Source organism: Aptenodytes forsteri, unplaced genomic scaffold (genome assembly GCF_000699145.1).
Source record: "Aptenodytes forsteri isolate BGI_AS27 unplaced genomic scaffold, ASM69914v1 Scaffold97, whole genome shotgun sequence".
Taxonomy (NCBI): Eukaryota; Metazoa; Chordata; class Aves; order Sphenisciformes; family Spheniscidae; genus Aptenodytes; species Aptenodytes forsteri.
The window spans coordinates 4310505-4338475 of NW_008795036.1; the positions used below are offsets into that span (position 1 = coordinate 4310505).

The 27971-nt window shown below is 37.6% G+C and overlaps 1 protein-coding gene across 1 annotated transcript; it reads left to right on the plus strand.

Annotated features, from left to right (window-relative positions):
- The first annotated feature begins 3047 nt into the window (after positions 1–3047).
- Positions 3048–26460, plus strand: FBXO15 (F-box protein 15). Its single transcript, XM_009276676.1, has 9 exons — positions 3048–3100; positions 5003–5107; positions 9432–9674; positions 9948–10157; positions 12088–12217; positions 14588–14670; positions 15852–15997; positions 22034–22158; positions 26191–26460. Exons 1-9 carry the CDS (start codon positions 3060–3062, stop codon positions 26458–26460), a joined length of 1353 nt encoding a protein of 450 aa, XP_009274951.1. The 5' UTR covers positions 3048–3059.
- Positions 26461–27971: the final 1511 nt, after the last annotated feature.

A 27971-nucleotide genomic window follows, 5' to 3' on the forward strand; every position in this document is an offset into this window, starting at 1 on the left:
GGTCTCCATGCCCGGCCTGAGGAGAGGCCGCCGGGAGACGTTGAGCGGGGAGCAGGGCTCTGCCGCCCCAGAGCTGCCTGCTTGTCCTTTGTCGCCTTGTCTGTGGTGGGGTGGTTTGTTTTCCCTTAACTCCCATCACTCCTCTGGGAAACCCCTTCCACCCACCTCACGGCTCTGGTTTCCAACTCTGAATTTGCCACAGCTCGGGCCTGCTCTTTCACGGCCATGGTGCTCTCCTCTCCCTCCCCCTGGCCCTAAGGAAGGGGATGTCTGTAGAGGTGATGCGCCTTGTAATAGGAAACACAGGCATTTCCAGGTGTACAAAAGGCCTAGGTTTAACGCACTGTTTTCTGTCTGGGTAGTGGGGCTTAAACTTGGGTATATGCTTGAGCTTAGAGGAGATAGGCTACTGCTTATTACGCTGTCTACAAAGTATTAGCTAGCATAGTGGCTGATGTATATATGTTCAGGGTAGTAAGGCCTTTGTAATAAAAGGGAGGATTTCATTGTGGAATGTGTGATTATCTTAATTCTTACAGTACAGGTTCAGCTTCCAAACATTTAAAGCACCAATCTTAGAAGCAAAGTTGAGAAAGCAGGTTTTTCTGCTAACCCATTTGTACAACCTTGGGTTTCATAGCCGTTTCATTCCCCCCCCCTTCTTTAACCTGTAAATGGAATGGGTAATACCCACCTTTTTAAAAGACTTTGGAATTGTTAGATGAGGAAAAAAAACATGTCAAAACATTACTGTCATTTCTCTTTATCCCCAGGTGTGCTTTAACATTTGGAGAAGGAGACAGGTTTTGTCACTACTTACAACTTTCTATACGTTCTTTGAAATAGATTTGTTCCCTGACCAGCAAAAAAACAATAGTCACGTTGCGAGTACTACAGGGTATGAAAGTGAAAATACTGGTACAAAACAGTCCCACAAATTGAAAGCTAATGAAATAGCGGTTGAGGTTGTTGTGCCTCTAAGCAAGAGCATCTCAATTGTTACTAGAAGTCTCTGAAGAGGGGGAGTAACAGCTGTCATCGATTTTTAACTTGGGCAGGCAAGCTTTGTCAATGCAGTGTAAAAGCATTTTGTTAATACTTAGCACACACAATACTTGAAAAATAGTTTATGCAATGGATTTGCTGTTGTTTCTTCATACCTTGAGAATATTTTTGTTTTGGAAGATGCAAAAATTCAGTACTTTTTTTGAAATGAAGCTTACAAAAGAGGTAGATATTATGTCGAAGTTTTCAAGGCATGTGTAGGCAACGTTTCTCTTACTTCAGAAATTCTTTCCTGGGCTGAAGAAGGGGGGGATGCAAGAAGTGGTTAAAAAGAGAGCAAGAAGGACTGAGTATGGGCAATGCAGGTTATGCTTGTACCAGGTAAAGTGTGTTGCAAAATCCAGGATCCAGCTCCTGATCCAAATTACTCCTGTGCCTGGAGTCTGTGTAGGTATGTCACTGTAGGGTATGCCCAAACTAGGTATCTTTGTGCCTTCAGCACAGACACAGGGCAGAATAGCCTGGGACGTGCTGCCCAGGAAGGTACAGAAGTGGTAGTTCTGCTGCTGTTGCACAGGACTTGTGTCTCTAAATCCTTTTAATGGCTTTCGAAAAATGCAGTTTGTTACAGCCTCATCTCAGCACCTAAGTGTACTTCTTGATAATAATACACGAGTAAAATATTTGCTTGACCTTCAGGGCGTATTTGATATACAGTTACTTTTTTGTAGTTGTTAATTTTGTTAGTCTATTAGAGATTGGCACCCATGCTGAAATGTGCATGTCTTTTTGTGTTACGCTTATAACAATTCCCAGTAAAACTTCAGGGATTTTTTTTTTTTTTTTACATAGCACAGTTGACAATGTAGGGCAGAGTTGTTCTTCTCTTCTGATTTTTATTTTTCTTTGAGCATACACCAATCTTAAATCAAGAACAGTGTGCATTAAATGTACATGGTACCCATGTCCTTCAAAATTAGATATTTTTTTCCCCAACATCGATTGGTTGCTTAGAAACCCAGAGTTGGATTGACCAGGTGTTGGAAAGTCAGCTGTCAATACAAACCATCACTAATAGAGTATATGGGGAGCTCTGCCTGCTCTGTGGCATCAGTGGGTATGAATGTAAGGATTTGATTAAGACTGAAACTCCATCTGAATATTTCTATGTGGTTTAATGACAGTATTTGCTTACAAAGTCCTTACTGTCAGAAATCTTGGAAAAAAATGTGGGGCCAGTTGGATTGTAAGAATTTATTTGTGTTAGAAATATGCAAAGTTGCTTTCTTTAGTAAGAGAAAGTAATTTCTGTCCAAATTGTTATGTGTTAATGAGCAATAAAAACATTAATACCCATCTTGCCTGTCAAACTAACACTTATCTCACAGAGCTGGGAGTATTTCAGCAGGGGAAAATCTGAAATGAGACTATAACTTTGTTTCAAATATGATTCTGTTGTGTAGTCAAGGGAATTCTTTTTGAGCCTTCTCAGTTTTTGAGAAAGTTTCAAGGTATTGTTTTATTTGATATCTTTTAATAGCTTAGCAAAGTTGGATGGCTCAAAAACATCTCTGGAGTAATGTTGCAAAACAGAAGATTAATCAGTGAGTTTGACTTACTGCAGGGGCCTGTCTGGAGCTTGATTATGGTGGCCACAGTGGTGCAGCTGTCCAACATCAATAGATCTCTACCAGATTCAAACTGATTTGGTGGTGCGGCACTATTCCCTTCTGACTACTGTGAGAGATTAATCATAGGAGAGACACCTATGAGTTTAAATAATTAATTTTAATATCTGATCTCGGGTATTTTAACTTGGTGATAATTGTTCAAATTTGTGAACTGATAATAACGAGTTACCATGTGATGCATTCCCTGAATCCTGTCTCAGTTGAGACTTGGTGTCTAGGTATGCACGGTATGCGTATTTCTTCATTTTGTGATGATGTGACTCCTGACAGCTTTTCTTTTTTAGAAGTAGGTCAAGGAGCTTTGCTGCCGGACCTGGGAAATGTTCTGAAACTGTAAATGCTGGAATTAAAAGTCTGTATTTGATGCCTTCCATAAAAGCGAAACCTAATTTGTGCATTGAGAGGTGAGTATGTCTTTAGTTTAAGAGTAAGAGTGGAAGACCCCTTGCAGACTATAAGCCATCTTTTGACTGCTTACAGTTATTCTGTTCATACCTTGGAGATTTCTGTGTCAGATGTTCCGAGACGAACAGAAAAGATTTGCTTTCCTGGCCTACTTTGTGATCCTATGTTGACCTTCTAATGTTTTGTGGCATGGTTCTCCCTCACTTCCTTTTCGAAGTTCATATGAAGTATGTAGGTTTTCCAGGTCATATGAAGCCTTCAGCAACAACTTTGCAAATCATGGGGTGTGTTGTTCCTTGAGAATAAAAATTGTTATTGTATTACTTCAATAAAAGCCAGTTTGGAATTAAACTTCTGATGTTCTCTTGATGCTTGTTGCTTTGTATAGAGAGGCTTAGGCTGGTGGAGTGGGATGAGTGGGGAGGAATAAAGTGGATGCTGCATATTTGCTCCCTGTTTGACAGTGAAAGGGCGCTTGCAATATAATCGTAAGTTGTTTTCTTTTTGAAAATTAGTTACGTTTCTACAAAAAACATCTAAGAATATGTTACATGAAAGATTAGTTAATTTACTTTGTTTTATACATTTTGTAGCTTCCTGTGTAGTCATTCCTCTGTTTTCCATTGTATGGCCAGTTCAATCCCTTATGCTGTTAGTTTGGTGTGAAAGACAAGAGAAAAAAAAGAAAAAAAAGGCCTTTCTATCGGCTTCCTTCAAAATAAAAATAATATGGTTGTAAAAACTACTGTTGAGAATTCTAGATCAAGCATATTATTTAGCTAATTTGCAGCTTTTTAAGGGATCATTTCTAAATTCTCTCTGGAATAAATGCACTAACTGCTTTGGACTTAGAGTGCTTGAGTTATTTCACATAGTAACTGTGCAAGTTTTGGCACGGTTGCCTCTATGTTGGTGCAACTAAGATTCTGAGTTTTAATACAGACCTTGGAGTATAGCATTGTTATCATTCTATGCTTAAAAGCTATATGCTTCTGGAATAAAGTATTATAAATCAGCAACTGTTGTAAATGACACAGCAGTAAATGGACAAGAGACACAGCTGAGGTGTTGACTTTCACAGCAGCTTGTATTTTCAGTGGTGATTTTGATGTTACCATACTCTTACGCTCCAAAAAGTTAGAGTATAAAATACATAATTTTTAAACTCTGTGCAGTTACCAGATACTACCTGATGGGTATGAAGTTTCTGTCTGTTAATACAAAAATCATGGTGACTCATCTCCAGGTTATGTTGTGCTTGTTGTACTTAGGCTGGCACCTGCATTTCAGGCAGCCTTACAGATTCCCAGAAACATTAATGTTCTCAAGATGCCACTCAGCTCTTATTTTGAAGTTCACATCTTTCTGTTGACATAAATGAAAACTGTATGAGACCCCTGAGCACACGTGGTTTGAAGATTTTGATGAGGTAGAGCATGATCTCACTAGGACATTTCTGTCCAGGTCCATCCTGAGACCTGACACCACAGTCAGGAGGAGAGTGAGTGTATGCAGTTCTGGCAGATGCTGGTAGTTATGGACTAAGTCTTAAAATCATGGTACAAGCAGTGAGAAACTGAAGTTGAATGAGATAGTTTCATGTCAAACTGGGGTAAAGTTAACAAAGTGTAATGAAAATGCAAACCCATAACTTTTTTACATAATTGTGCTGTGCCACTTGAATAGATTGTGGTGAATTGTTTTAAGCAAATATTTTAGATCAGAGAGACAAATCAGAACCCAAACTGCAAATTAACTCTTCAGGTGAGTTTTGATTTGTGTATTTACAAGCTGGTAGTTTCTCTCTCCTTTGTTTTGCTCTGGTTTGGGATTAAAATTCTTTGCCATTGTCATTTCTGGAGTTTGCAGGCAAGTCTAACGCTATTTCTCTTGTTTTCCAGCATGCCATCAGAAATGCTGATGAAGATATTTTCCTATTTGGATGCTGTGTCCCTGTTGTGTGTTGGTTGTGTGAATAGGCACTTCTATCATCTGGCCAATGACAAGTAAGGAAGGGGGAAGCATAAGTGCTAGTCTTAATCATGCAGCAGTTGAGTTTACCTGAGTTATGAGTCTTTCTAACTTAGTTTCACTGATGCCAGAGCACTGATGCATGTACCTACTGGCAATTACTCTGCTGAAAATGTAGTGCATAGCTCACAGTACAACGTGTTGTATGGAATTCCAGCTGTGCAAGCCCTGTTAAGTTTAATGGGAGTTATGAGGCGAAAAATAAATACAGTGTTTTGAAATGTTTCTATTAGCATTTATTTTGTTGTAAAATTTGCATATATTTGTTTGTATTCACATGCACCTGCACAGGCTTTTTGGTTCAGGCAATCCTTAGTGGTGTGTAGCCAGTAGCTTTGTAGAATTGTCATAGCTTTCATAATTTTGAAGTCCTACTTATTTAGCTCTTTCATCAGGTTTTTGCAGAGGGTTTGATTTAGTCAAGTGATTCACTAGTGGGTTTTATCTGTTGCTCTTTCTGTCAAATTTTGGTGACTTCTAAATGAAAACAAAAGGAGTGAAGATAAATACTGACACATTTTTTTGTAAGTGATTGCTTATACAGAGTTCACAAATTGCTCCTACCTGTATCATGATAATTTTATGAAAGGATCAAGAGGACAGGTTCTGTTGGTATGCGATAACTAGGACGTCTGGGTATCCTTTTTTTCTAGGATTCTGCTGCATTAGTGTTGTTTAAATGAGAAAATGTCTTCCTATATAGGAAGTTGCTGCATCTGGTATTCATCCATTTCTCACTTATTTGCCAAAACTTGTACAGTGAATCGGTTGATATTGGCATTGATGCCTTTAGAACTGATTAATTTAAAGGGAAGGCCATAATCCAGATTTATTTTTTGAGGCTGTCAGCAGGTGCATGTAGCTATAAATTGCATAATTGACACAAATTATATATCTTAATATGCGTTTTCCACTTCAGGATAGCAAGGTAGGATAAAATCATTGTGGTTGTTCAAGGGAAGCTGATTCATCTGTCTCCATCTCAACAATGTCTATTTCCATTTTCTAATCTCAACAGAGATTACTGTATGTGCACAAATGGGATTCGAGGAAGAGATACTTTCCCTTATCTAGGAGACTGGTTCAGAGGGACCAGGTCACTTCTTAGAGACTGACTGGTTCAGAGGGACCAGGTCACTTCTTCCCACTGGATTTCCATGAACCTTCTTGAGTCCCTGAATCTTGTGGTGAATTAACAGAAGTTTTAATTGAAGTACCTGCATATCTCTGTGACAAATCTGATCTTGGTTTTTAGGCAGAGTATCTTTTTGAGGATATTTCTGCTGTCCTGGATGTACAGGATGTTGCCCTTGATGCAACAGGACCATCAGTCTTTCATCATGATATATCTGTGCTGCCTAATGCAGTGCTTTGTTTTTGGGCTCTTCAAATAATGTCTGCGCTTTAACTGTTCCTTGGCACTGATGTCTTCAATGTAACTGTTGAAGGCAAGGAAATGTTTCTGACCCCCCTTTCTGCATCCCCCTTGCCTCAGCATGTGGTATTATTCCAGCCTTCCTGTCGTGCAGTGTGGGAAGCTCACATAGATGGTCTGTCTGAAAGCCTGAGGGTTTTGATCACCAGCAGAAAATGCTTGTATAAAAGGAAGTGAGAAGCCAGAGCACAGGGGAAGATCTTTTTGCCTTGCCCAGATCTTTTTGCCATTGTGGTCAAGTGATGACTGACAATGGTGTGTGTCTGATTCTGGCATTTGAGTTAGCACTAAGTGGTTGGGTTGTCTATAGGCCTTGAGATGAATATTATAGTTAACACTGTTTTAACAACGTCCAATAGGAGGCCTTGAGATGAATATTATAGTTAACACTTTGAGGCAAAAGTGGCATGTATTCTGCTGTGAAAGAGGCAAATTCGTGCTTCCCTGTTGGATGCCTTTTTGATTTGTCTGCCCTGAATTCTTCAGAAGTTGAGGATGAAGGGGCAGTGATACCTCCCTAAACACTTTTGATTCCAAGTCCCCCTTTTTTTCTCCTCTGCCTCCCTGCCCTGACTGAATTTTTGAGCTTCTTGAACTGATTTCTCATCTGCTTGCACAATGCTGTTTTGGGAAAGGAAGAAGCAATATGTAACTGAGAGTGAGGAGAAGGGTGGTAGGTATTGGTGGCAAGTCTGTCTTCATTCAACTTATATTGCCTGAGACTGTACCTTCAAAATGCAGGAAATGCCTACTACTAACCCCTGTCTTTTCAGCATCATGCAGCCAGGTGCTGAGTATCTCTCCCCACGAAAGAAAGGATGTCTGTCTTGGGAAGGGGTTTCTAGTTAACAGGAGAGGGTTATAGGAGGACATCTTACTAGACTTTTTAGGCTGAGTAAGACCAGTTGGATGATACACAGCTCAGTTTCCCCTGATGATGGTGTGTCAAGGACACCTCTGTTTTCATCATCCTGCAATTCTTAGCTGCTTTGGAGTTAAATAAGAATTTTCTCCCTCCATCAGAAATTTTTTATACTATCTGATAACTGGGTTGTCTTTTCTTTTCTGGTCTCAAAATTGAAGTATCTTAAACCTTTGTTTTACTTATGGGATTGTTCTTCATGTTCCCCCCTCCCGATTTTGGTGAAAGGAAAGTTGGAAGCTCATGTTGACTGTGAAACCCCCTTTACCAGTCATAGAAGCTTATGGGTCTGTGTGTTTTAAACAACTTTGACTCAAAAAATGGTAGTGGGAGGTTGTATATATATCTGCAGAGCAGCAGGCTGGAAGGTTTGCATCAATAACAAAGAGCCTGGCTCTCGGCATGTGGGGGCTTGTTCTCAGCAGCTGATGAAGTGACAGTGGTTTTTATGGGTAGGAGGCAGTGTGGGATGGATTCAGTCCTTGAATGCTTTAATGCTTTAAGGAGGTGAAAAATGCATTACAAAGCATGTTAGTCTAAGTTTGCCTGGGGATAAGTGAGGACTGGTAAAGGTAATCTTGCTGATAAATGGTAGAGAATTTGTTTGTGTTGCTATTAATTTTCTTTAGTGCAGTTATGTAGACTGTGTGGCTAGCACTTTAAAATTAGAAAACTTATTGGAAACCTTTATTCACAGATTTTTGTTTGAATTCTTGTAACTTCTTGTACTCAATATTCCCTGAATTGTCCTAGAGATACTGGGCTGTGGGGGGCGGAAATGTGACCTCATATTTTTCCTAACAGGAAAGAGGTTAAACCCATCATTCCTGTTGCATGTTTCTTTGATCTCTTCAAAAAGACATCTCTTCTCTGAGCTTTTCAAAAGAGAGTGCAGAAGGGATTGACATGACAGTGGTACCTCCACCAAACATAGGTGATTCTAATTGCCCTCCTCCACCCCACTTTCAGCTGGATCTGTGTGAGAAACCTGAGAGGTCCAGATTGCCTTTGTTGACTAAGAGGTATTAAAACACTTTTTCCACTAGCTGATTTTGTGTGAGGTGGAATTGTTTTGGGGTGGAATTTTCAAAAGTAACTGCTTAACCTTAATCCGTTTTCACTTAAGTCACTGAGTATGGCTATGCTGTCTCTGAGCTTCATCCTGGATCCTGTATTTTCAGGAAGACAGACAAGAGTTATCTTTTCTTTGTTTCCTCATGATAGCTTTCTCTCAGATATGTACTGTTTTGTTTTGTTGTTTTTTTTTTTTTTTAAATCTGCTTCAGCGAGCGTCTGTGAAGGAAGTAGTAGCATAAGGGGAAGGGAGGCTTTTTAAAAACCACTTACTCTAGTGTGCTATTGAGAGGCGTAAAACAGTGGGAAGTTCCCAGTATCTGATGATCCTACTTTCTAGAGCGCTAGTCAAACATTTTCTGTATATGTAGTTGAGATGTTTTTCAACCTTCTGGCATAGAGTAAGAATTAACTGAATAACTTCCTCCCCCCCCCGTGGTAGAGCAGAAAGTTGTAAGTGGATCTCATTTGATATGTGTAATCCAGAACAAGAAATGTGTTCAGAGATTTCATACTCTTTGAGATAACGTAGTAAGCCCATGAGAAATGCTGACATCTAGCATCTTTTGGTTCCTGAGCCTTCATGTTTGCACTAGGGAAACTGACCTCATTTGAGCTGTTGGAAGGTCAAGAAGGGGAAAAGTGTACAACTGTGCCTTTGTATTTTCTTGACTAGAACCTAGGAGGCTACAGTTTCTGGTCTTCTATAAACTTAGATTTAGATCAAACCCAGTTTGCTGATAATCTAGGACTTTGTATTTTTCTGCTAACATTATGCTCAGTGGTAGCTGAGACGTGTATAAGAATAATTAAGTAACTATTCTTGAAATTTATGTGGTTTTCCGCTTTATTCTACTTTTATTTTCAGTGGAATCTGGCTGAAAATCTATTCCAGTTGTTTTCAACCAAAAAGGACAATTTGGAAAATGAAGTCTGAACAAACAGAAACTGTTTCCTTGGGCTGTGCTGCTCTACATGATAGAAAGCCTGGATACTGGAAGAAAGAATACATCTTCAAACAAATAGCTGCTGTCAAAACTAGAGTAATGCGACTTGTTAAACCTGTAGATCCTTATACGGGTCTTCCATGTAAAAACAAAGAAGCTATGAAGTAAGCAATGCCTTGTCACAGAAGATATTTACTCGAGAACAACGTACAGAATATTAATGGCTTTGGAAATGCTGGGGGGATATGGAAATAGAGCTATAAAATGTATATCATAATGGGAAGATACGATGATAGCCTATAAATGACCTAGCCTGAGAAACATAAGTAGCAGTTAGTAGAAATTTAGAAATTCTGTTGGAAGCATAGTTTAAGTTTTGTCACTTTGAGAATCTTTTTTTTCAACACCCCTCTCCCCTCTCAATTCCTAAATAACAGAGCCTCTGGCTTGAGTTGGATAATTGTTCTAAAGGATAAAAATGGAAAGGAACATGTAGTGGAGAAGGCAAACCTATCGTTTAAGGACACATCTGTTACTATACTTTGGTATAGTACAAATTGGCCATGCTTAGACATCCTGTCAACCCTAAAACTATTCGGAGTTACGCCGTTGCTTCCTGACCAAAGCAGAGCTCCCAGCAAGAATGGGTGAGTTTTAACATAGGATTTTTGAGGGTTATTTGGTGTAACTGGTTGATAATGTATCTGTAGGAGTTGTCTGACCTTGGTTTGACTTAATAAGTTAATTTTTTCTTAGAAAGCCTCTCTGTAGTATTTCTTCCAAAGCTTTCTCTTCATTGGTAGAGCTTTTTAGCAAGAAATAGATATAATCCAGCAAGCTATGACATTAATTCATAGGTTAATGTAGCTACTGGCATGCAAGATACAGACTGATAGGTCCTGCCTTGGAAAGCTGAATCTAAGGCATAGATACAAATGAGCATGAAACAAACATGTAAATCTAGGAGAATTTAATGTGAGACATTTAGACTGGAACAGTTCATCAATGTTTATGTGGCTACAATCAGGTAATCTATGTTACTAACATTTTTTTTTCTGTCTGATAGGTGCGTATGTGAATTTAGGGAACTTGGTGTTTGGCTGTGTGTACAATATAAGTACACGCATATTAAAAAAAAAGTAGTCCACAGCACGATGTGGGATAGCTGTTGTTTTGTAACTTAAGTGTGTACAATATTTTTCTGGCATTACATTCTGAGAAAAGATGTTTAAATTAAAAGTGTGTATTTGTATTTGAGATATGTATGTATGTATTTGGTTGCTGTCAAGGAGTTTTCTACACATCTGTGTCTTATGTGTCATTTTAGTATATGCAGTATCAGCTACGTGCTTCTTACACAAAACCCCTAACAGTAGAGCTCTGAAAAGAGAGAATTGTTGTTCACCTAAAAAAACCACGGTTCCTCAAGCAGAAGCAAAGTATTTGCCTTAAAAAAAAAAAATAAATCAAGAGAAGCCTTTTGTGTAAAGTCAGCTAAACAAGTCTTGCAGTCAAATTATGTGGGAAATGTAGTTGTTTTACCAAGATGATGATTCATATGTAGAAAATAGTAAAAGAAAACTTGCAGGCAGTTAGTGTATTTATTTCACAGAATTGTAAGTTGTTAGAGCTTGTGAATATACATGAAGGTAATGATTTCACAAATATCAGAATGTTAGTCAGAATGTTAAGACTGTAAGGAGCTAGTGCAGGGACTTTGGGAAAGTCCCTGTATTTATACCAGCCTGATTGACTTAAAGATGGAAAGGGTTGATGTCCGCAAATCTTACAGTTCAAGGTAATGTCACGAAGTTCCCATCGGTTGCTGTCATCCTAAGCAGTGTGTAGTGGTAGGTGATACTACTGTGATACTATTGGGAAATCTAGGAATGGTTTTGAATATAATAAGAGCCTAAGTCTGCGAAGGGTTTTAGAAAGAGTTATTTCTCCATTCTGAATAGGTAACACAGACTCCGCTTTCTGCTCTTTTTTATGCACCATTAGCCATTAAGAACGCCTGTGAAGTATGAACTTTAGTTAAAGGGTGTTATGGAGCTAAATCGCTTTAATTATTGGCAAAATCTAGAAATAGTTTTCTAAAAAAGGAAAGCTTCCACTAACAGAAGCTTTTAATTTATTATGTGTACAGTTTGATCCTTTCCTTTGAATTCTGCTTCTGTGGAGGAAGAATTTTCTGTCTTAGTAGCTTGCTTCATACTGGCAAATGTTCAGTGATTCTATCTAGTACCAACATAGTATTAAAACCAAATTATAAAGTAATTCTGTGACTATTTTGAAATATTGGGTAAGCATACAAGTTTTTCTTCTTTTTTAAGTAGTGTATTAGGCCATCCTATGGTGGCTTTTGTTTCTTTTCTTGTTAGTTGTTGAGATCCTGCTAGTATGCTGTAGTTGTTCTTAAGTGAAGTTTATGGCTGTGCATGCTGAATGCTTTCAAAACCGTTTTCGTCATGTGCTGTTGGTCAGACTTCAGAGTTAAAAATGAAATTAAACTGAGCTTTTACATAAATAAGGAGACACAGTCTTGTTGCTACATTCTGTACGTTCTTTTCAAAGACCTCGTCGACGTTCCTTAATTGCTGAATACCATCTTGCTAACCTGACTGAAAGTAGCGTAGCAGTGGGTGCTGATAAGCTTGTCCAGCTCTTCAACCTGAATCCAGGACTCTTAGTAGGACTTTGGAAGGTAAGATAACATTTTGTTTCAATACTTTATTATGACTTGAAGAAACAGATTCTTTTGCCTTGTAGTTTGGGATTTTGCGAGTTTTTTGTTTGGGGGTTTGGTTTTTTTTATCTTTTTTTCTTTGGATTTTGGAAGATCTTGTCTAAACTAACAACAAGAAAATACAGGTAGGGACAGCGAGTTGATGATTCACTGTATTCTAAAGAGCTGTTGCAGGAGTATCTGTACTTTTAAAAAACCCACGTCTGATTAAAAGAACGGTTATGTATCATAGTATATTAGATACTGTACTGATCTTATTTCTGTGTTCAATTGTATTTATTTTGCACTCTTCACATGCCAGAGTTTGATATCCTAAAGACATTTTAAATAGAATGGTTTGAGGAGAGATGTGCTTCGTTCCCTGACTCATGCCTTGCCCTGTCCCCATCACTCAAAGTGATGAATTCCCACAAGGCAACTCTGCTAGTTGTTTCCTTTAGCCTACATCACCAGGTAGTTGTATCCTGCTCCAGCAGTAGGAACGCTGTAATTTGTGCCCTTTTGGGGATATTCAGTTCTTGGTATTAAGTGTCTAAGTTAGGGGGTTAGTTTCTGTAGGCTGTGTGTAGAGATGAATGTCTTTCGAGAGCAGTGCAGAACATCTGAAGTAGACTTCTACTCTAAAGGAATCTGTGTTTTTGCACTGAATACACTGGGACCTAGGTGTCTGCCTGAAGTTGCATACGGTTAGGTGCTATGGCAGCTTATCTCAGGTGTTCTGCTCTTGGACTGAATTCAGAGGTGGCAGCCCTTTCTTCCTCCCCCAGCCATGTTAATGACATAGGTTTATATTATTTGGCACTGGCAAGGAACTTCCCTCAGGGAGCCTGTGAACAGTTGCTCTAAGCTGTGTCTCATTTCCAGCTGGAAAACTCTTGCTATTCAAATGTGCACAATCACCAGAGGAATTGTTTAAAACCACGGCAGGAATATTTGTTTCACTCTTAAAGGTGTCCATTTCCTAGAAAACGTGACACTGGCTGACCTGCATGAGCCTATTATGGGTTGTCTCAATCTATGAAAAGCTCCGATAAGTGAATAGCCGTTTCTTTTGTATCTTCAGAAGTTTAGTAGATTGGCGTCCCTGTGGTGTTGTCCCTATGGTCTTGCTAGCATGTTACCCCTCCCCATGCTGGGAAAGAGAACTCTTTCAGCACCTGGAAATGGTTTAATCATAACTAAGTTCTACAAACTTGTTAAGCATCGAATGCCTCACTCTAGTATATTTTTCCTGCTTACTTTTCTGAACAGCTGTTCTTATTCTCTATGTGGGCAGAGTAACATTAGGCAGTTAACTATAGATGGGTGTAATAACTGTGAATGCTACACATCTTGGTTTTTTTACACATAGCTTAGCTGTGTAACAGAAATTGTTAATGCTAGTAGCTGTGACAACGAAGGACAGGTTATGTGGGCCTTCTGGTATTTGGATAGAGAAAGACTGAGAGACTCTGTGATTGATAAATCTCTGTCATTATATCTTTTATAGCTGTAATTTTGCACTACAAAAGTACAGGAGTAGCTAAAAACCTCCCATGTTTGAGTAGAAGATGTCATTTTCTGTTTGGTAACCCAGAGAGTTGAAAACAACAGTTGCCCAATTTTCAGGACAGTAATAGACTGCTGGCAGTGAATAATTTTGCTATTGACTTATGTGTTTGCAAATGAAGTACTTAAAAATGCATTTTTCTTTAAAAAAAAAAAAAGAACTGAAATCCTAGCATTCTGTGTTCTTGAAGTAAATAGACACCTTTGGCTCTGTTTAGTTCTCACATTGAAGTTTTCTTTGAGCCTATAGAAGGTATGTCTTACCGTTTTCCCAGGAGTATGTAATCTGGTGAAGACATCTGGGGTTTTACTTTGAAATTCAGTATTTCTATTGAATAGCTCTGTATTCCTCACTGATGTTAGCCCTCTTTGCAAATAGTTCCTTACATATGAAAATAAGCTTGATGCTTAGGTGTTTAGTAGCTGGGAGTAAGGGCTGTTTGACTCTTTTTAGGTATCTGGTTTAAAGTGGTAAGTAGAAGCTATAGAAGTACAATTCAAGGATTGCTGCTGATAACTTTTGCCCTGGCATAGCTAGTTTCCCTCCCTTTCCCCATAATGTAGAAATGCTGTGATCTTTTACATATCTTCTGTATTCTTGTGAAAAGACAGTAGCTGTTATAGGAGTCCAAGTGTTAAAGCAAGCCATTATTAACGTTATTACAGTAACTGGCAGAGTAATAAGCAGCAGCATTTATCTATGAATTTTAATGCTCAGGAAGACCTTGTCAAAAAAAGTATTTCCAGATGAAAATACATCTACTGTAATTAACTTTTCAGGAGAAAAATGAAATTGCTTTTGTTATGGCGAGTCTTCATTATCATCAACTTCTTGAGAGAAGCACTTTGGGTTCTGCTACTGTGTAAGTTTTGGTTTCTCCTTTGTGGGTAATAAAGATAACCTTTTGAATAAAGCTTTGAGTTTTACAGTTAAAATTGGCTGCTGGTAAGAGGTTTATATTTAGGCAGTTATTAACTATTGTTTAATATAAACAACAGTTATGGTAACTGTATACAAAGCTGTAGAAGTATTTTCATACTAAAATGTTGCCACTGTTATGCTATTAAGGAGATAATTTAGTCATACAAGTGTGCTAGTACTTGCTGTATTGTGAAAGTTGGAAATACACTGCCCATACTTTCTCCCTTTCACAAGCAGTCTTTTTATTCCTTCTTCCTATCTGAAAGACCTAGAAAAGAGGGAGGCATTTTAGGAAACTAATCTTTAGCTGCGTAAGAGGGGAGAAAAAATTCTAGTAAACTGGTAAGGTGCCTGCATTTATCTTTCAGTCCTATTGAAAAACTAGCTGGATTTCCTATGAAGTATTTGTGTATGTGTGTATATTGCAGCGTATAATATAATACCTGTTTATACACTGTAAACTGTTTAAAAAGATGGAGTTTTTTAGCTTTAGACGATGATTTTGGGGATTTATTTCCCCCTCAGCTTTCTGCTCAGATGCTGTTGTATCTACTGGTAGTCTTATGTGCCCGCTATAACTTCGTATGGCTCTTTTCACACAGAAGGTACCATCTCCCTTACTACCAAATAGGATCCTATGTAGGAGCTGCTCAGTTACCTCTGGGGTTTGGGCTCTTCTGGTCGTTTGTGTGCAGTAGTTTCTCTTTTAGGTTCGGCACAGACAAAAATATTCAATAACCGCTATTCCAGAGAAGTCTGTAGCTAGTTGACTTTTAGATTTGTAGTTAAGCTGATGCATTTTTTGTGCGTAAACAAGTCCGTATTTTGGAGTTTAACAGGTGTACCTTTTAAAGTTGACTGCCGTATTTTCTGCCTTTGGCTAGGCTGGACAGTTGATTAGCCGTATTAGACACTATATTAGACAGCTTAAAAGAGATATGATGAACTCGAGATATTTGATTTTCAAAAGCATTAATAAAGAAGAGAAGTTGTATCTTCTAATAATTTTTTTCCTGTTATAACCTCTCCTAAGATGATAGTCTCAGTGTAGGGCTATTTACTATATCTCTTTCTATAAAGTCATTCCCCCATCCTTAATTCTACTATTATTATTTTTTTAAGTCAATATGCCCTTCCACCTAATAAACCTGTACTGGATGATGTTGACCCAGAATATGGACTGCATGACTACAGTCTACATCTTGATATGCACGGTGGAAGCTGCACCTACCTGTGTGGAACATTCAAGAGCCTCTTCTGCAGAAAAGGTAGAGTTCACAGAACAGTAATGTCTGTTTTGAAAATGATCCCTGCTGTTATGTTTTCCCTCTTATATCCAATATCTCTGTTTTAAGGGGAGAAACTGAAATGGATTTTTAAGAGTATGCTATCTTTTTGTTTGTTGTGTGATTTCTTTATATCTGGATGGTGCATTGTGTGATGTCGTAAGCTTGCTCAATATGAAGTCTGCCTGCTATTACATTGATACAGTGTCAGGCCTGAGATACAAGTTCTGCAGATTGTCAGAATATTTTTGGTTGGTTCAGTGCTGAGTTAATAATGCAGTGGCACAGCTTTTGGTGCAGGTTGATGTTCCTTCCACGTGTATACTATAAGGGAGAGTGAGTTTGTCCTCATACATTTTGGAGACGTATTTCTGTCGAATTCTTCTCAAGTATACTTTAGGTGCTTTGACAGATTAAATATTTAAATATATTTGTAGAAGATACTGTGAACTTTAAGATTTATAGCTTTTATTTAGGTTAACTTAAGGTTGCCTATTCCGACATCCTTTCATTGTGTAGTAAACAATTTCAGTGATTGTTTTTAACTGTGCTGCTTTTTTTCAGTTCTTAGTGTTTCTTTTAAGGAGACATGATTGGCTATCCTTGTTGTTCACATACAGCCCAACTTAATAAGTCTACTAGAGTTTTGCAAAATATATGGGTGATGTCTCTTGATTTAACTTCAACACACCCTGCCTACACAGACAGCTACACAGCTGTCTTTCTGTCAGCAGAGACAGATTAAAATATTAAACTTAACATTAAACAATTAAAATTAGACACTGTAAATTAATTATTGCTCCCCAGTATTTTTCTGATAACAGTACTAATGAGCCTTCTGTTGATTTCAGAAAACACTGTTTTTGATGAAGACAGTAGAGGGCACTGTTATCAGCCTTGAGTGCTTTTACAGTGTTAGAACAAATTTCCCTGTGACATTTTTTTTTTTTAATTTGTCTTTGATGACTCCAAGAACTGTAGCCTTGTGCACAGTGTGGAGTGTTGTAGTCCTTTGAATTTGAAACATAGATGTTTTCAGATTCCTGAAAAGATCCAAGCCTGAAATACAGGAATACTTATAAGGGTAAAACTTCAGTGAAATTCTATCCATGTAGCAATAGAAATCTCTCCTGAGGTGTTGTTCAATACAGGAGTCCTCTTTATACCCTCAAAAAAAAAAAAAGTCTCTTCTGTAAATTGGCCAGAGGGTTGGGTTTTTGGTTTTGGGTTTGTTTGGGGTTTTTTTCAGGTGAATGTCATGTTTTGTTTTCTAAAATGAAAATTTTATGCTCCTAGCAATACAGCTTTACAAGAGAAAGCAGTATGTGGCACACTTTTCTTTGTTGGTATCACTTTTTTGCTGCTTAGAAGCTACTTCTGTTAACGATTAAGCTGATATTTATGCAAATTGTAGCAAATGTCCAGGAGCTATCCATCACATCCAGTTGTGATGGCATCTCACTTTGCTAGTTAGTGAATCTGGTGTTTTATGATCACGAGTGTTTTCTGAACTGTTTTGGTTTTGTGTCCTTTAGCTGTGCGACAGCCGCTAGATTCTGCTCTCACAGGACATCAGCCAGCTGAAGTCATGGTTCTGCAGGCAATAAGCTCATTTGTCATCTAGCCCCTTCCATGTACTTGCACAATAATTTCTTTTGGAAGATGCTTGATTTCCTCCATAATTTGTGTTCAAAAATGATGTAGTGAGGCAGCTTACGGCTGTCTGCCGTCACATATCTTCACAGTAATTTGTTGTTGACTTTGCTCTTTCTGGTAAACATGGTGTTTCTGAATGTGGCCAACAGTGTAGGGTTGTCCAAGCTGGTTGTATTTGATGGTTTGCGCTTTGTTTTTAGGCTCCATTCTAATCATACTCTGTCCCATTCTCTGGGAGGGCTCTGAAGCATGGAGGTCTCTGACATAGTGAGAAGTCTTGCTGTTTCTTAAAATTCTCTACTCAGTCCAGATTTATTTTAAATTATGGGTGTGACATGTGAATGGCAGTTTCCACAACCTGAGACACAGATCAGTTGTCAGTGATTATACTGGGGTTTTACTTATTTATTTGTTTCCATTAGGAAGCTGTAGACACTCCTAAGCTACGAGGGAATACCCATTTGTTATTCTGCAGAATAACTGAATTATTTGTTCACCTTTAGTTTTGTTTTTGTCTGCTTTTTTTTAGTGTTCATTAATGTTGTGCTTCATTTTGCTGCTCTATTTTCAATTCTTTCTGCAAAATTCTTAACATTAAATTTAAAAAGTTATATCACACTTCATTGAACCAAGTGGATGGAGTATATATGGCTTCAGATCTTTTTTTTTTCCTGTTATTAATACTTGCACTGCAGTAACTAGCTGTTTTGCTGCTCTGTTTTAGCTGTTTTTTAGCATTTTATTTTATGCTTCCTTCCATTTAAACAGAATTGGTAATATGGTCTTGTTGACAGATACTGTAGGGTGAATATGCCAAATACTTTCAAATTGAATTGAATGTATTAGAAAACTTTTCTTGGTTTCAGGAAGCTGTGACAGGCTTTTCATATGACTCATAGAAGCCATGAATACTACATCTATCTTTTTAATAAACATTCTTGAAATGTATTTACCTAGTTTTTCAATTTTTAAGCATAGATTTGTAGCCATATGGTAGTCTTAAGCTTTGGCTTTTCAATGTTATTCCTTGTTGATGTAAGTTGATGTGTTGTGCTTGCAAAATGTAATGGGGTGATTTTGTGAGTTTAGAGAGCTTTTAAGATTTGTTTGTAAAATATCACATCATGTATTTGAAATGCTTTTGCTTGACCTTGAAGATTGACTTGCAAATTTAAATGACCATTTCAGCATGGTAAGGCTGGTTGTTGCCACCGGAATTAATGTTAAACACAGCGTTCCTTGTGAAAATAACAATCAAACTACAACTTGCAACAAAGGCTTGGTTAGCGAAGCAAACTCTCTCGGCTTTTAGCTAAAATAAGTGCCTTTGAACTATTGGGCTCTTTGTTTCTTTCCCCTGAGGTTTGTCTACGTGATGTATGTTCTCTATATTGGTATTCCCTTTATTTGGAAATATTTGTTCCCTATAACCTATAGTGATTAAAGTGCTGCTTTGCTGCTATACGTGTCTTGCATAAACTCTGGACTGTAGATATTATAAGGGGACAATGAAACAAATTCTAGATCAGGCTGAAGAAAGCCCTGTCCACTTTGCTTCCTCTATGTTTCCCTTGGTATGTTTAACATAGCTTGCTCTGCCCTTTAATTTCCTTTTCTTATCTGACTGGGATGAGGAAGGGGAGATTTCAGTACTTAGCACTTCAGCTTCTTGCTAATTTCTAGGCATACTTTTTCTTTCTTCTAGATATGAGGACTGCAACAGAGCTTTTATATTTAAAAAAAAAAGTTATAAAGATTGGATTAACTAACCCATGAGTAATTAGCCTTCAGATTCCTGATCTGTGTCACCTCTTTCCATTCTGGCTTAAGGTTAAGAAGTAACTGCAACAGGGGATTGATAACTTACACTTCAGCCAGGTGACCCATCTAGCAATGCAGCAGTTCATGTTATTAATACCATGCAATAGTAGTGGTGTCCTGGGCTTCATTAATTTATTAGCTTTTTTTAAAAAAAGCATATTAATTTATATGCTTTTTTTCAATCTGTCTTTATTCCATTAAAATTTTCATTTGTTTTGAATGAGTGAGAGGAATAGCTGCTTCCATTCAAATCTGAATTACAGATAACTGAATAGTTCTTTGGAAAAAATGCTTGTTGACTGATGTTGTTTAAAGTCTCGTATAAAAGCTCAACTTTAGATGTGGGCTTTTCATGTTCAGTCAGTAAAGCTTGACTATTTATCTAAAATATTTTTATCTTGGATGAAATCTTGTCATTAGATTTGATTTACTGAGGTTTGGAGCGGAACCATTTGGGTAGGTATCAACTTAATAGCCTTTTTTGCACTTTGAGCTGGATCCTGAAAGTGAATTGTGCTTACATTTTCCTCATTGAGTTCTCCGGGACTTCACTGCAAGGATAGTGGAAATCACTGTCTGGAGTGATGCATTTTCCTTCAACCACACCAAATATTTCCTGGGCATAGTCATGTTGGTTCCACTGTATTCACACTCCTATTCTAGACAGTGTCACTACTGAAAAACCTGCTGCTTCTGTCCGCTGTCATGTGTTGGGCTGCTTCCTCCACACAGTAAGTATTCTTTGGACTCCCTGCTTGTGAGTGATGTCTTTCCAGCATTGGTTTGTGGCCACGCGTCTCTTGGGAGTTGCTTGGCCCCACAATACCAATTCAGAGAAGTTTCTGGCTTCTGTAGTAAACTGTGGGCTCTCTTTCTCTGCCACTTTGCCTTCAGCTGTCTGCCTTCAGCAGCCACCAGGCAAAGGCTTTTGCTGCTCCTTCACGCAGGCTTTAGCTTTTTAACTCAAAGCCAGCCTTTGTGATGTTGCTGCTTCTGTCTTCAGCCTCATGCTGCTGCTTGGGCCTGACTGAAGGAGAACCACAGGCAAAACACTTCTCTCTTTTTTCACTTTTGCCACTTGCGTCTTAAACCTCTACAAGCCCCTTCAGTTATCATCCAGGGCCTGCTACTAGATCCTAACAAGCTGTATTTTTCTGGGAATTCCTTCTGTCCCTTCTTACCTGTCTTCTGCAAGTGTTAGATACTTAGTTCTGTTCCTTTTTTTTTCTTTGAGGTCCCTGGTGCCTTCATTTGCTTTTTTAAGAGAGTATCTCTTGTTCAAGGAAATTTGTTTAAGGGATGTCCTGCTAAGAAATCTGCTTGCATCATGATGTGATGCATTTTTTTTTTTCATAGTCAGAGATCTTGTTTATTATGATGTACCCCAAAGTATAATTAGTCTGTGGACTCCCTGGTTAAATTTCCTCCTCCAATAGCAAGGGGAAAAAAAAAGTCAATCTCTTCTGGGAGGAGAGGAAGACATAGCAAAGAAATATGGTTATGTTTAGGAAAAAAAAATCACAAAGGAAATTTCATAAAATTCCTTCTGTCCCTTCTTACCTGTCTTCTGCAAGTGTTAGATACTTAGTTCTGTTCCTTTTTTTTTCTTTGAGGTCCCTGGTGCCTTCGTTTGCTTTTTTAAGAGAGTATCTCTTGTTCAAGGAAATTTGTTTAAGGGATGTCCTGCTAAGAAATCTGCTTGCATCATGATGTGATGCATTTTTTTTTTCATAGTCAGAGATCTTGTTTATTATGATGTACCCCAAAGTATAATTAGTCTGTTGGACTCCCTGGTTAAATTTCCTCCTCCAATAGCAAGGGGAAAAAAAAAGTCAATCTCTTCTGGGAGGAGAGGAAGACATAGCAAAGAAATATGGTTATGTTTAGGAAAAAAAAATCACAAAGGAAATTTCATAATTCTGTCAAAAAATGAAAGCGAGCTTTTGGGAAGCTATTTAAAAAATGAACAAATCCATACTTTAAAAACTTGATTCAAATCAAGGCATACTGCTTGTCAGTTTAAATGATGCAGTATCTTTTCCAGGGAGGACTGATCGTTACCCTTATACCCTGTTGTATAGGGTTATTTGAGTTACCATACAGAGTAGAGAGACTAAAAAAAAAAAAAGAAAAAAGGGGGGGGGGGTATCTCATGATTTATTTTACATATTATGTGTTGAACTTGACTTTTGGGGAGTGGGCAGTGATGGAGGCACTGGTGGCATGAAATTAGGAATATTGAACATAGAATTTACTTCTTGCATCCTTGCGTAAGTCCTTTACGTGGCATTCAGATTTTTATACTCAAATATACCAAATTTTTTAGCTGCTGCTTCTGCTGTGGATCACAGAATCAAAGCCCTGAACTGTGACTTAAATTCTCTATGAAGTGCTGGTTATCTAGTTGTTGGTGTCAGGGTTCCTTATGAGTGAGCGGGAGGAAACTGGAGACATGGAGAGAAGCAGAGAGAACATTTACAGTGTACTTGGGCTTAATTTGATTTGTAGTAGTATAATGTTATATATTGTTAATATTTTCAGGTGACGTTGAAAATGGATATTTGAGGCTTATAGTTGTAAGCTTAAAGGATAATACGAAGCACTTGCCTCTTATTGGGACGGTTGGCTTATCCTGGGAAACAGATGTGTTTAAGGGCAATGTAAAGGTCAGTCAGAAATATTTTTTGTTTCTGGAAATGCTTATCTCAAAATAGAATGATGTTTATGCATCCTAAATATGCTAATTTAAAAAAAAAAGGTTTTTATTTTTGGAAGGTGTGTGTAACTAGAGAAAGAATTCAATTCAAATATTGCAAAAATGATGTGAATTTTGAGGAAAAATAGTTTTATCATTTCTGTCTTAGAGTCTAGATTGTATGATAGACCCATTATGCATGTGTGATGACTCCAGTGCTTCCTACTCAGCAAAGATGCTGTGACTGACTTTCACTGCTTGGAAATGCTAGACAAAAAATGTATCGCAGATGTGCTTTTTGTGGGGTTTTTGGTTTGTTTTTTTTTTCTGGGCAATAAGTCTTGAACCCCAGGGAAATACTCTGCACATCTGTTGTACAATTTATGTGCAATGAAAGTTAGGAACTGTTGGAGAATATTAAAATACTGATGGACACAGGCAGAAACTACAGTCCACATTCATGCAGTCAGCACCTAGCTCGAGTCATGTCCGTGGGTCAGCTGGATTAACTCTTTGTATTCTAGAGGACTTCTCACTCGCTCTCTTGTATAAAATTCCTAAAAGAATTATTTTAAAGAAAAATTGAGAGTAGTTCTGTAGATTTTGCAATAGTGGTGAAGGCACATATTTTTAAATGTACTTCAGCTGCATGGGTATTTCAGAAGTACCAAAAATTCTGATAAATGTATACTGAAAAATGATTTTGTTCAATGGTTGGTTTAAATTTTGGCACTTACTTTGAAAAAAAAGTAAAAATTAATAAAACTGTCCTTTCTGCTAATCCCACATAAGTGCGGAATGGAATACTGTTTGATAACATATTTCGCTCATAGACATTAACATACTTGCTTTATGGTTTACAGTGTCAGCCAGCTTTCCTATGCAATGAGGAATATAAAATTTATCTTAAAACTTAGTAACCTATTAGTATCTGTTGGGAACATCAACTGCAGTTGAGCTTGAATTGCAGTTTCCATTCAGTCCTCCCTCTCTAATTGCTTATAGCAATTTGTTTTCTTCAAATTCCTTGTTTGCATAGTGACAGGTTGTTCAATTGCATTTGTTCTCAGTTTGTACTAAACTTTTTTGAGTTGGGTGTTTGTTTTCAAAAGAACAACAAATCTCCCCTATGTGTGTTAATAAAAATACTGTATGTTGGTAATTAGAATTCAAGCTAACAAGAAAATGCTTTCAAGGCAATTGTTTGCCATCTTTCTTTAATTGCCATGAATGTTCCTTGAGAATCATAATGCAGAATAGGTGTGTTTTTGAGGCTTCTGAAAAATTTTAGACAAATTAGTTTATTTTATTTTTATTGTGTATTCCATTAATTTTGTTAGAACTATTTGCATGCTTAAAGTTAGTGGGATCTTAGCACATAATTACAGAATATGCTTCATTTGCTTGAAAAGCATACGATAGGAAGTAGGAAATCTTGCTGCCGTGTTGGGCAGATATCAGAAAATTAAGGCTCCGGGGATATCTTATTGTGGCCTTTCAATGTATAAAGGGGGCTTATGAGAAAGGCTGAGGGAGACTTTTTACCAAGGCCTGTAGTGACAGGACAAGGGACAATGGTTTTAAACCGAAACAGGGTAGATTTAAATTGGAAGAGGTTTTTTTACAATGAGGGTGGTGAGACATGGAACAGGTTGCCCAGAGAGGTGGTGGATGCCCCATCCCTGGAAACATTCAAGGTCAGGTTGGACGGGGCTCTGAGCAACCTGATCTAGTGAAAGATGTCCCTGCCCACGGCAGAGGGTTTGGACTAGATGATCTTTAAAGGTCCCTTCCAACCCAAACCATTCTATGATTCTATATGATTTCCAGCTGCTTGGCAGAATTTTTTTCTTCCATGAAAATAATCATGAGTACTACGTAAAAATCTGGAAAATTAACCGTCAGAGGAAACAGAGAGCTATGGCTGTAGCCTTTAGTTTAGCTCTGTCCTATGTGCTTACAGCATAAGTTATACTGAATATTTGTTTCTAGGAAAAAATAAATAATATCAATTTTTTTTTAAACTCCTCATTTTGTGGTGAGAGACTGTGCATGTCAACACATAGCTGTGGGTAGAATTCAATTTGGCTTTTAACATAAGTCTCTCAAACTCTTAAAACACGTGAAGGCCAAATAAAATCAGCCACAGCAGCAGAACATGCCACTACTTTGAATTTATTTGAATTTTGTCCAATACTCTAAGGGGAGTAAAAAAAAAAGCTTAGTGAAAGATGTCCCTGCCCACGGCAGAGGGTTTGGACTAGATGATCTTTAAAGGTCCCTTCCAACCCAAACCATTCTATGATTCTATATGATTTCCAGCTGCTTGGCAGAATTTTTTTCTTCCATGAAAATAATCATGAGTACTACGTAAAAATCTGGAAAATTAACCGTCAGAGGAAACAGAGAGCTATGGCTGTAGCCTTTAGTTTAGCTCTGTCCTATGTGCTTACAGCATAAGTTATACTGAATATTTGTTTCTAGGAAAAAATAAATAATATCAATTTTTTTTTAAACTCCTCATTTTGTGGTGAGAGACTGTGCATGTCAACACATAGCTGTGGGTAGAATTCAATTTGGCTTTTAACATAAGTCTCTCAAACTCTTAAAACACGTGAAGGCCAAATAAAATCAGCCACAGCAGCAGAACATGCCACTACTTTGAATTTATTTGAATTTTGTCCAATACTCTAAGGGGAGAAAAAAAAAAAGCTTTTTTTGGCACGTCTGGGTATTTTTTTATAATAAGTAAATTGCTGAAGTACAGATAGTTGAAAATACATGGGAAGAAAAAAACCCCAACACTCAAGGCCACCTTGCTTTAGTTTTCATAATTGCCCTTTGATATGCAATGTGTCAGACCAGAAAATAGTAATTCTTTCTTGTTTCAAGTGAATTTATAGCTCGTCTAAATTAATAAATGATCGTCAGATTTGGTTTGAATTTTGTATTTTCAGTATAGTCTACAGTAACAAACTTAGGAAAACTGTATGTATCGCATTACCTCTTATGTTTGTGCCATCTGCTCTGTATTGTTTGATTGAAGTACAGTAATAGTGAAAGAAATGTTAAAGCAACAGAAACACAACTATGTGAAATATATTTCACAACAGTGAAATAAAGCATTCCAAATTAATTTTTTGGCATGGAATATGTGATGTTGGTTTGTTTATGCTTTTGGAGCATATGATACTGCTGGAAGTAAAGCATATATACAGCATAATTAAGATAATCTGATTCATTTAGTGATTCAGAACTCATGAGAACAGGTAACAGCTGATGATATTAACAATGACACACAACCCATATGCTTTTAAGGCATGTGTGAAACCATCAGTTTGCAAGTGCCCAAGAATTGGCATCCTGACTTCAGCGTTATAAGATGATGTAATGTGTAGTGTTGTAAAGAAATATTTTCAAGAATTTTTAAAAGGAATAATTATTTGGAGGGTAGGAAGATATATTAATATTACCTTTTTGGGAACTGAAGCTTGCAGCCATTCAAAAAGTGCTGTATACCTTTCATTTATAGCTGGCATATAAGGGTAATTGTTGTGTGTACAATGCCTTGGTGGTGGTCTCTTTGAGTATCTTTGCAAACATTGCTGCATTCATACAAGTTTAGCACCCGAGTTTAAACTTAGGTTTCTTTCTCATATTGAAGGATTATCATTATTTGAATAGTAAGGTAACTAATAATTGAGAAACACAGATGTTAAAGGCTTAAAAAATGTTCAAGAAATAACGTCTGATTTAGGTTGGCGGTGCTACCTTCACAGTTTTTGATGTCTGTAGGTTGCAATTTTCATTTCTGTAGGAAACCTCTAAATAAGTATTTGTTGCTTTGCAGTAGTCAGTGGAGCACTATCAATTATATTTTGAGTTTTTAGCCTTCATACCAAAAATTGCTCTCCGAACCCTTGATATTTCTCCTAAAATCAGTGACAGATCTACTTACTGTGCCATGGCATAGGGAATTAATATCTTCTGCTTGTGTTTGTAGGACTGCTACGTGATGGATGTTACTCTCTTGGATGAAACTGGAAAGCCCTTCTGGTGTTTCAGTGCCCCAGTCTACATGGAACTGTCTTCCAGGGCATCCAGCCTTTATGACTACATGGGTCATATCTATACCACAGACTATGCAGATTCAGAGGGTAAAGTCTGTGTTGAGTTGGTATGGTTGGAAGAAACCAAGGAGTATTTTATAGTCAATTTGGTGCTTTATATAAGCACCAAAAAGGTAAATAACTGGTATGGAACAAATTACTGACTTAATGGGGTCACTAATTTCCTTGCTTTAAAAAAAAAACAACCAAAACCGCACTAAACTTTTGGTGCTTAAAATTGATACCAATGAGCAAGACTGTTCCTGCAAGTTTTGTGCCTTTTAGTTTTTCAGTAACAAGTGTAATTGCATAATTTTTGTTTTTAATTGGCGTTGGAAGGATTGAAGAGACATGTTGATATACATGAATGTTTGTCTTCTCTGTTGAACATCACATGGTTAGTCTGTTTCTGGTACTGGGAATATTGAAATTATTTTTAGGAATATTTTTCTTTATAGGTACTTGTTACTATGGTTAACTGTGAAGATGCCTTAGCTTATGTAAGCTACACTGTTTTTGAGAACATAGACTTTTATGCCTAGTAGTAAAACAGCATGTGTGCTGTTCTCTTCAGATGCATTAGGGTGTTATTGGCAAATACCAGGTTTTAACAGGTTTTGTTACATGCGGAAATACTTTTTTTCAGAAAAGACTTTGCTTAAATGTATTCTAGTAGAGGATTTAAAAGGCAGACAGGAAGTTACAGATCTGAACAATATGGCAGGGGGGGGGGAAGGCATTTGTTAAGAAAATCACATATATCTATTATGAAATTTCTTTAAAATCCTGTTTATTCTGTTTTCACATGTTCTAACCTTCTGTCTGATTTGAGCGTAGATTGCCTCATGTATTGGCCTATGAATAAGTGTGCCAATTATCAGGACAGCTGAGCTGACATCTGCTCGTACTGAATGTATGTAACATTCAGTTGTTTTGGAAACAATGCATATCTGATACTGTTTATCTAACAATAAGTATTCATATAAAAATTGAATGTACGTTCCTGATCTTTCAGGTTCCTTGAAGTAACTGTAGGACCAAGTCTTCTATACTCCCTGTATAAAAAAAATAAAATTACATGATATCGGGATTCCAGTGTCATTACATAGCGTCATAAACCACAGCAAATTTGTGTAGTTTCACAGTAGTCTGTTAAGAAAAAAGTGTAACTATATTGTTGACTTCTGTGACTTTATTATGGTAGTGATTTCCTTAAAAATAATTTCTCTGTTTTCTTCTGTACTACTACTACTATCTACTTCTCTGTTTTCGATCTATACTACAGCGATAGGGTTGTTTCTTAATTTAACTTTCAAAGATAATAAAGTTAAGGCTGATTCAGTTCGAGTTTGACTTTTATAACCTTGCCTAATGAAGAAACGGAAACATTTCTGTGTTTGGTGGTTAGCCAGTGTAACAAGCATGATCAGCTGCATTCTGTCTTCTTTCTTATTGAATGCTGATGGTGACTGGGATCCCTTGAAGTAATACAAATGTTTTAAACAAGTGGACTGGGTGTGATGAATGGCAGAACAACAGACACTGAAATTCATGCTGCACAGACAAGTGGCCAGTCAAGATTTTCTTTTGCCTGAAGTTAGGCTTTGAGGCACCACCTTTAGCAAGGAAATGGTAGCTCACTCCCAAAGTCCTCTCAGTCGTTGGCCTCACTGCT

Excerpts from the sequence above, each read along its gene's own strand:
- FBXO15 (XM_009276676.1), top strand. The coding sequence starts at position 3,060 with ATGCCTTCCATAAAAGCGAAACCTAATTTGTGCATTGAGAG. Across the intron at positions 3,101-5,002 it reads CCTAATTTGTGCATTGAGAG|CATGCCATCAGAAATGCTGA; the intron begins GTGAGTATGTCT and ends CTTGTTTTCCAG. Across the intron at positions 15,998-22,033 it reads GAGCCTCTTCTGCAGAAAAG|GTGACGTTGAAAATGGATAT; the intron begins GTAGAGTTCACA and ends TAATATTTTCAG.